We start from the raw sequence: 10,331 nt of genomic DNA on the forward strand, positions 1-10,331 counted from the left end.
GCAAGTTTACCGAGCTAAAATCAAATACGGTGCACAATAAGTGGCACTTTTTAGGTCGATCCCCTTCTCTCTTCTGACACTCTTATCAGTGTGGAGCATGTGAAGGCATCAGTGGCCGCGAAACAACGCATCTCAAATCTTAAGGAATACCATTTTTAATATCCTCAGTTAAATACTGGAATCCACCTGTAAAACATGTGTTCGTCACATACAGAGGGAACAAACTCAAAGCATACAATCACCAACTTGCCACTGACTAGCTTTTTATTGCTCAGCGTACATAGAGTAGAGTTTCAGAAGGTCAACACAGACAACTGTTCAGTTGTCACAATTAGAAAAAAGAAGAATTTATTAAATTATAAAGGAGCTGAGCTGATCACATGTAAAACAGCTGCCATTACCGAACAATTAGAAAACACTATGTACATTAGAAGGACAGAGCCCTGCAGACTCATCACCTCCTGATGAGTTCTTTAAAAACAAGGCCACTTCCTTTCTTTCTGAAAGAGTTTGCAGTGGGAAAGTAAACCTGGATATGTGGTTAGTTGATGTGGTCTAGCTCTCTGGTGAGTAGATCTTGATGAGGTGTTGTGGCTCGGTGGGATATCTTGTGATGGGGCAGCGGCGGTTGGTTTTCACATACATGTAGATGCAGCGGTAACAAAAGACGAAGCCAGAGGTGGACAGCACAGTGGCGTTTGTGCGAAGCCTCCGGCACAGCGGACAGTTCCTGCTGTCATAGCCAGGCTGAGACTCTTTGCTGTGATTGTTCAAACTGATAAACTTTATAGTTTTTTCTACAAATATTCACTCATTCTAAAATAGCAGGGACAGGGGCATGTTTACCACTGTGTTACATCACCTTTCCATTTAACTACAATCAATAAGTGTTTGGGAACTGAGACACTAATTGTTGAAGCTCTGTAGGTGGAATTCTTTCCCATTCTTGCTTGATGTACAACTTCAGTTACTCAACACTCCGAGGTCTCCGTCGTTATATTTTGTGCGTCATAAAGCTCCACACATTTTGAATGGGGGACAGGTGTGGACTGCAGCAGACCAGTCTTGTACCTGCACTCTTTCACTACAAAGCCATGCTCTTGGAACACGTGCAGAGTGTGTCTTGGCATTGTCTTGGTGAAATAAGCAGGGATGTCCCTGAAAAAGATGTTACTTGGACGGCAGCAAATGTTGCTCCAAAACCTGTAGGAACCTTTCAGCATTACTGGGGCCTCCACAGATGTGTAAATGACCCTTTTCCTTATTTGGCCCGGAGGACACAATGTCCATGATTTCAAAAAACAATCAAAAATGTGGACTTGTCTGTGGCAAGTTTACCGAGCTAAAATCAAATACGGTGCACAATAAGTGGCACTTTTTAGGTCGATCCCCTTCTCTCTTCTGACACTCTTATCAGTGTGGAGCATGTGAAGGCATCAGTGGCCGCGAAACAACGCATCTCAAATCTTAAGGAATACCATTTTTAATATCCTCAGTTAAATACTGGAATCCACCTGTAAAAAATGTGTTCGTCACATACAGAGGGAACAAACTCAAAGCATACAATCACCAACTTGCCACTGACTAGCTTTTTATTGCTCAGCGTACATAGAGTAGAGTTTCAGAAGGTCAACACAGACAACTGTTCAGTTGTCACAATTAGAAAAAAGAAGAATTTATTAAATTATAAAGGAGCTGAGCTGATCACATGTAAAACAGCTGCCATTACCGAACAATTAGAAAACACTATGTACATTAGAAGGACAGAGCCCTGCAGACTCATCACCTCATGATGAGTTCTTTAAAAACAAGGCCACTTCCTTTCTTTCTGAAAGAGTTTGCAGTGGGAAAGTAAACCTGGATATGTGGTTAGTTGATGTGGTCTAGCTCTCTGGTGAGTAGATCTTGATGAGGTGTTGTGGCTCGGTGGGATATCTTGTGATGGGGCAGCGGCGGTTGGTTTTCACATACATGTAGATGCAGCGGTAACAAAAGACGAAGCCAGAGGTGGACAGCACAGTGGCGTTTGTGCGAAGCCTCCGGCACAGCGGACAGTTCCTGCTGTCATAGCCAGGCTGAGACTCTTTGCTGTGATTGGCTGGGATGGAAGGAGAGTCCTGCTGCAGGTGGAGGGGGGGTGGAGGAGCAGGCAGGGAGGTAAGGGCTTTTACAGTGCTCTGGTTGTCTGAGGAGTACCACCACTCCAGGAACTGTAGGAAAAAGACGCCAAACGAGAGGGAGGTAGACAGGGACATGCCCATGCCCCGCACTGCTTGTGACATCAACAACCACGCTCTCTGCACCAAGCTGCAAACAGAAGAGCAATACAATGAAGGTGCTTGATTTATTAGCTTTTGCAAGAAAACATATGATGCACATTCCTAACTTAAAAATTGTCTTTATTCTTCCAGGTTTACTGTTTTTCTGTAACTTTCTATAAAAATATGTTCTTTCATCCTGTTTTCTGAATTTGTCACTATATCTAAACAAACTGTAAAACTAGGCAGCACAGTCACTAACACTGTGTCAGAGACTCCTCTGCTCTGATTGGTTGATTCTAGCAGATGCCATTAGGAGCAGACAGGAAGAGCAGGTGGAGGTAAAGATACTTGACTTTTTCACACAATGTGTCTCATTGTGCTGTCGGGATATAGTAGGGGTGTGCAATATAAACAAAAATCAATATCCTGATATTTTGGGGGCATTTTGCAGATAAGGACAATTGGCGATATTTTTCATCCCTCAAAAACGTGTTTGTTAAAGCATCAAAGGCTTGTCGTACCAGCTCTCTCTTGTTAATAGTATATTAGATGTTAATGATAAGTTTGACAAAAACAACTTCTTTAAGAAAAATAGGTATTATGTAACTTCAAACTGAGTCATTCAAGTAAGTACATTACAAAAACCCTGAAATCCCCAGTATATGCAAACCATTTCAAAATGGCTTGTAGGATTTACCTTATAAAATATTGCACAGCGACCAAAAAAATCTATCATGAGAGCATTTTAAACTTCCCCCTAAGGTTAGAAATACTTAATATTCAAATACTACATATTTGAACTACAAGGCATGAGCATTAGAATGTAGAGACACATTTAACTTCTGTGCTCTAAGGTTTTCTGGTCGGTACCTTAGCTGGCCGGCCGTGGTCAACTGCTGATTATCTTCATATTCTGTGCGGTGATTAATTTTCAGATGGTGAAACAAGTTAATTGTCGAGCCATTTTGACGGAAACCGATTTCTGACATATTTTGCAGATTGGCATCTTTTAAACTCATCAGTGTTTTCAAAGCCAAACCGTCTCTATGCGTGTGAGATTACGACTGGCACGACATACAAAAGATGATGCACACCCCTAGGATAGAGTGACAGTTTCAGAAAATATGAATGGCATACTGGGTACAGCTCACTCTGTCACTCGTTACAGTACAGGTTTGTCATAAAATATGCAAGTGGCTGCTGGATTGGCTTCACTCAGCAGCTGAAAAACAATGATAATCTCTTCAGTGGCTGGTAGATTTTCCAACCACAGTGGCAGATGGACAAATAAGTTCATTTCAAATTTTAGTTGCTGGAAATATATCCTGGTCCCAAATGGCTAGCTATTTTTCTTTCTTTCTCTCACTCACACACAGAATGTGTTTAAATGGTTAAAAAAAACGTACCGCTCCTCAGCTGGGTTGCCAGTTTTGCTGGTCTTCAGCTCCATGTCTCTGATATCTAGAAGGGTAAGTCGTACGAGTCTGACCCTGGCCAGCCACAGCAGGGGATTATGGGTCCGGGAGACTCCAAATATAAAGAGCAGCTGCTGGCAGAAGATCCAGGCCTGCCAGGCTGAGCTGACGTAGGGGTATGCTGCCACGGCCGCCTGGTACAGCCTCTGGCTCCTGGTCTGTGCTAGCCGGATGGAGAAGTCCTCCTCGTCCCTCTGCCGGGCTAGCTTCGCCTCCAGCTTGGCACGCATGTACGGCACAAGGCACAGAAGAAGAAGAGAGCGCCAGTGTGACTCCCCGTGCAGCCCCAGGAGAAGTCCTCGTCCTCCCGAAACTCTCTTCAGGCCGTAAAAGTTCTCTGAGAAGGAGGCGCTGCAGTGAGACAGGAAGTGGTTCTGGAGGACCAGGTCCAGCAGCAGGTATAGCTCGTCAAAGCGTCGCCACAGGAAGCCAAAACGGGACGGATTGGACTCTGCCAAAACCTGAGAAGGTAACCAATACTGGGGTAGTTAGAACCAAGGTTGACATTTTTTTGTAGCTCACATTTAGGGCTCAACGATTAATCACAAAATGTCAGTCTTGATTTAAGCCGGCTTGTTTTCATGTGCCAATGATTCTGCACGGTTTCTATTAGCAGAGATGTGCTGCATCAGAACAAATGCTCCTAATGTCTCGTTAAACTGCATCAACAAGTGACATGTGCTACTCCCTGTTTGTGGGGTGGGCGGGGGGAACGTGTGTGAGTGACAGTGGGGTGAAATGCAGTGAAAGAGAAAGCTCTTCAGAAACAACAGATGTCGTGCTTATCTACAGTATTAAAAAAGATTAATCCGGGGCTGACATCAGTGAGCGTGCGTGAGTTAGTGAAAGTGAGGACAGGAGGAGTCAAGGCACTTCCATTGTTCAAAAGGAAGTACGGTTTGACTGATTTATCTCTAAAGAGACATGGCTATTTTAAAGGTCCTGCTAGTTTTTGACTCGTGTAATGTGGTGGTAGAGTGGGGTGGGTTGGCTTAGGTCTGATATTGCCCGTCACCCCTTCTCTCATTGTTCAATAAAAACGGCTGAATTTCCTTTTTACTAACGACATGCTTCACTTCCTCCTAAGTTTCTATTAGTTCTTGCTGTTGGACGCAGAGTAGAACGCTGCACGCATCTTTCCATGTCTAAATCAATGAATCTGTGCTCAACCTCGCGGTCTTCCTTTGGAATCCGTGAACGCACACTCATCAGAATTACTTACACCTGGCTTCACATATCCAATCCTTCGGATCCTGGCTTGGTGTGAGTGCAACCGATTAAGTCAGGATGATCAGACCAGACTAGTTCAAGGCTTTTTTATTCCGCAGACACTCAGCCCTAATGACATTGATTGAAAAAACATCTTAAAAAAAGATCTCTCAAAAGCATACGATAGTGTGTAAAAAGTACTGACTGTTTGTAAATCTTTTATTTGTAAATAACTTTTTTTCTTCTTTCTTTTAGATTCTTTAGACATTTCTAATCTACTTGTATTTTGCTTTTGTAATGTGTTTTTGTTGATGTTTGAATCTTAACATTGGGTGGGCATCTCTTGAAAGTTCTCGAGTCTTTCTTTTGTCCTTCCTGTGCATTTATGTAATTCATGTGTTACTTTAATCTTGTTAATTTTGCACAAATAAATAAATGAAAATGAAAAGTGATTATCCTTGAAATTAGCATTTCATGAAGTTGCACAAGTTGTGCCCTTTACCAGCAGCTAAAGATCATATTGTTTGTACTGTCTGCATGAAGACAATATGAATTGCAGTACATATTTTTCCTTAAGAAAATGATGTTCCTAAATATCATCATCTGATACAAATGCAGTTGAAACAAAATAAACAGACACACTGTTGGGCTTTAACAGGCACTCCCTCACCTTGACTGCGTGTCTCAGAGCCGGTCGGAGAGCCTCCATCAGAGACTCCTGTGCCAGCACCTCAAAGATTGATGGCTGCTCATTGACAGCTGTGGATGTCAGGTGGGCTCCGGCCTCTGCCATGGCTGCTGCACAATCACGACATAAGCACTTTTTTACTCTGCAGGACAAGTGGAGCAATAGCGAAATACTCTGAACAACATAGAGGTGTGTGTCATGTTTTTACATTTTTTCAAGCTTTTTCTAAAAGAAGATTCATTTTCATTGGATTTCCATATTCCCCAAAGACTTGCATTGAACCACTCCACCAATATTTGAATCAGAAGTTACTGCTCTTGTGTATGAAAATATGAAAAAAAATGAAAAGGATTTTTGATATATAGGCATATGCTGATAGAACTGATGGCAGACAGAATCTTGGTTCATGTTATAGAAATTGTCCAAACTTGTTTGTTTTTTTATGATGAAACAGGTGGACTACTTGTTTCGTCCAAATACACAGGTGTGACTGTAGGGGTTCGGACTTTGAGATTGATAGATGATGGCCCAGTCGAAAAACTTCAGTGTGAGGACTTTTTTTATTGACACCAAAACCCAAAAATATCCAGAGGTGGCAAAGCAAAAAGTAGCAGGATTATTTACAACAGGAAGGAGAGCAAAAATATTTACAACAAGACAGAGCAAAAAATATTTACAACGGGACTTACAAAAGCAATTAGGACCCACATGCCTCTCAGCCAAAATGCTCTCTCCTCAAGTGAGCAAAGCTTCCTTTATATATACCCTTTGGCCCCTCCCCCGGGCAGACCAATTATCCCAGCACAGGGGTTTCCACACAAACAGGGAAATAGAATACCCAACCACAAAAAAAAAAACCCCATTAACTTTCATGTCAGTGTGTGGCACTAACAACCCTCCATACGGTTGTGCCATTGTTCACACAAAACATCTCAATTCCCCATACATTCATCTTAAATCATAATATTAATATAGTCAGCTGACCCATGGAAGCGCACCAACCAGCGCTATTTAAATCAGGATCCGGAACTGCCTCGGTTCGGCCGTGAACCCGAGACAGACCTCTACAGCAACAGCAGGTGAGCGTGTGTGTATGTGTGTGTGTGTGTGTATGTGTGTTGCGTAGGCGCAGAGTGTGCACCCTCGACGACCTACAGTAGGCAAACAGAGTTCAGGGAAATGGCCGAAAGTTTGTGTCACTGTTGAACCGCGAGATGCAGTCTGTGAGAGCTACGTGGTCTCATGGGAGGGCGTATAAATAGCACGCCACTTTTCATGACTTTCATGACTTTTCGCATGCATGTCTACGCATATTAAGCTTTTCGCGTGTCATTTAACGCCCGTAGTTCCCCAGGGTTAGGGTTAGGGTTAGGGTTAGGGCATTTCACGCCCGTTATTTCAGCCATCCTTCACATGAAATATTGATTTAAAAACAACCCTCTGACAGAAAGCTCCACCACTTCTCCGCAAGGTGGCCGCTGATTCTTGATTGTTTAATGTAATGTTGACTTGGATAGATGCACACTCTTTTTTTCTCTGGATCCTACTGTTGAATATGGACCGGGCTCCTGAAATTGGGACTTTGATTTGTAAATTCACTCTACACAAACGGAAAATATCCTTTACCCACATATTGTTTACTTTCTGAGCTTTGCCTCCACGCTGTTAGTACGTCATACGCTTCGTTGATCTGATTGGTTAATTTGGCCTGTATGTTGGTGATAGACAGATGGTTTATCCATTAAGCAACCAGTATTTTCGCCCCTTCCCATAGGATCTCCAAATCATAGTTCCCAGATGGATATGCTGACACAATGAGAATCAATCTATCTGGAGGAATCAGGTTAAGTGTGCAACAATCACAGTCAGGAACAAGAATGAAATCAAGGAACAAGACTGGTCCCAGCCTGTCCCAGGTCCCAGCCTGGTCAGATGCGTACATGAACTGATGAAGCCTCTTGGATGAGAGGTGAAACGTCTTCCTAGACAAACAACCAGTCCAGTTGTTTTTGACTGAAATTGCTTTGAGGATAACTATGACCTGGACGAATGAGAACATTCACAGGCTTATGGGGGATGGAGACTTTTCTTCCCATGTTTGGGTTTTACTTTGATCCATTGTTTTCTTGGGATTGCAATTTTGAAAACTTTTGGCCCTGCTTTGCACCTTCTGTAGCCTGTTGGTTGACAATATGATTTTGTGCGCTTTGGTCCTTTTCATTTCCCACTTTTACTTTTTTCTATGTCTGGTCAAGAGTCTTCTGACATTCCTCTCTGCTCTCTTCTACACTGTCATTGTCAGACTGAGCATCTGTACTGTCCCTGTCTTCTCTGTCCTTGTCTTCTTCGATTGTTGGAGTCTGCTCTTCCCCTTCATCTTTCTTACTGTCCCTTTCTCCATGCTGACCAGTTCCCTGATGTTCTTCTCTCTTCCTTTTCTTTGTCTGTTTTTTGTTCTTTTCGGGACCTGCTCTGTCCTCAAAAGTCTCTCTATCAGTATCCACCTATTTCTCTACCATCTGTACTGTCCCTGTCTTCTCTGTCCTCGTCTTCCTCACTTGTTGGAGTCTGCTCTTCCCCTTCATCTTTCTTATTGTCCCCTTCTCCATCCTGCTCAGTTCCCTTTTGTCTTGTTCTCTGCCTTTTATTTTCTAATGTGGGACATTGTTGGTTACGATGGAACTATGGCTAACAAGAAACATTGAGATTAAACGCCATTTCATTTGTAAATTATTACATTAAGTCATAAAGTCTAAATCATAAAATGACAATCGATAATAATAACAATACTAATAATAGATTTTATTTGAGGGTGTCTTTCATGGCACCCAAGGTCACCTTACAATGCATATATGAATTACTAAAATAGCATATAAGGGGAGGGGGGGGGGTGCTTTTTTCTATCAGTTTGGTTATACAATCGGATAGTGGTTTGGAGTCATTGGGTCACATGATGTGGAAGTTATTGGAATAAATAAGGTAATTTCTTCATATTTATATTCATAAAAAGAGAAAAAGCACTAAAATAGCATGTAAAGTGGTGTGTCTTATTTGATCACTGTAGTAATACAATGTGAGACTAGTTTGGAGTCACTGGGTCACACGGCATGGAAGTTATTGAAAAAATAAGGTAATTTCTGCATATTTATATTAATAAAAAATAGAAATAGCACTAAAATAGCATAAGAATTGGTGTCTTATTTGATCAGTTCAGTAATACAATGTGAGACTAGTTTGGGGTCACATGATGTGGAAACTATAGGAAAAAAATGATCATTTCAGAATATTAATATTCATAAAAATTGAGAAAGCACTAGGATAGCATATACAGTGGTGTCTTATTTTGCCAGTTTAGGATACAATTGGATACTGGTGTGGAGTCATTGGGTAACATGACGTGGAAGCTATTGAAAAAAAGAGAATTTACGCATATTAATATTCATAAATATAGAAAAAGCTAAAATAGCAAAAACAAGTGGTGTGTCTTATTTTATTAGTTTGGTTATACAATGTGAGACTAGTTTGGAGTCACTGGGCCACATGATGCGGGAGTTATTGAAAAAATAAGGTAATTTATGAATATAACTGTTCATAAAAAATAGAAAAAGCACTAAAATACCATACAATGGGCCTGTCTTATGAGTCCACTTGAGTTACAAATTGTGAGACTCGTTTGTTGTCAATGGGTCACATGATGTGGAAGTTATTGAAAAAATGCAGTCGTTTTGTATTCATATATTTATGGGAAGTCATTTAAGTACGGTCCCTAAATCAGTTTCCAGCGACTTTGCGTGAGGTACTGGGGCCGTTCACCTGCTGCCAACACCGGGTAAACCCCAGTGAAGTCGCGGCTGGAACCGGAGTGAATATCCGTCGAATATCCAATATAAAACCAACTTCACCGCGGTTATAAACCTGAGCTAACGTTGGATAGACAGCTTTAGTTCAACCCAGTTACAGATCAAACCAGGAACAACTTGCACCACTGGTCAGATACTTTTATAGCCGTAGTCAAATACTTTAAGAGGAAGGGCAGGGGGGTTGTTACTGTGTATTTCCAGAGCCATATGATCTAACGTCGAGCGCACACAGTAACGTTAACTCTTACCTTTGTGTTATCGGTAATGTTAGCTGTCACCGGAGCTGGAAGTTAGCACTGCGTCTCCTTCAGCACCACGCGCTCATTCAAACATGCTGCTCATGTCCCGTCTGTCTTTAGCCATACATACATAGGCCTACGGTCCACTGCCCCATTGACTTCCACTGCCCACGACAACTACCACCGCTTCCTCCTCGTTCTCCTCCCCATAGACATATAAAGAGTAGACGCCGCGAGAAATGCGGCCGCCATCTTGGACCGGTCATTCTCCCAGATCAGTTCTATGATTGACTTGTTGAGCCTATGAGTTGAGCAGCAGAAGGAACAAGATGCCAGAGCACTGTGCAGCGTATTCCTGCTCTAATCTAATATTACAATATTACAATTCATAATCAGTACGGTACAGTACAATTTTAAACAATTATACATAAATCCATGCATTTTTGAATGTTATAGTGAGTCCCTCAGGCTGTGGCAGGTAGATACATATTTAGCTGCCAGAGGAGCTGCTGTCCCTTATTATCTTATTACTATCTTGTCACAGTACAGGCATGGAGATTAGCCTCCGTGGGAATGTTAGTTAATTTACCCCCGGCCAG

The 10,331-nt window shown here is 42.0% G+C and overlaps 1 protein-coding gene across 1 annotated transcript; it reads right to left on the reverse strand.

Annotated features, from left to right (window-relative positions):
- Window positions 1-1,883: 1,883 nt before the first annotated feature.
- On the reverse strand, window positions 1,884-9,866 carry pex12 (peroxisomal biogenesis factor 12; the record flags this gene model as incomplete). The annotated part of the gene is made up of 4 exons (XM_083931762.1): window positions 9,742-9,866; window positions 5,616-5,743; window positions 3,668-4,197; window positions 1,884-2,307 (listed from the first exon to the last, which is right to left on the reverse strand). The coding sequence occupies exons 2-4, from the start codon at window positions 5,736-5,738 to the stop codon at window positions 1,884-1,886; spliced, it is 1,077 nt and encodes a 358-aa protein (XP_083787888.1). The 5' UTR covers window positions 5,739-5,743; window positions 9,742-9,866.
- Between the last annotated feature and the right edge of the window lie 465 nt (window positions 9,867-10,331).

Source organism: Echiichthys vipera, assembly GCF_963691815.1.
Source record: "Echiichthys vipera genome assembly, chromosome: 17".
NCBI lineage: Eukaryota > Metazoa > Chordata > Actinopteri > Perciformes > Trachinidae > Echiichthys > Echiichthys vipera.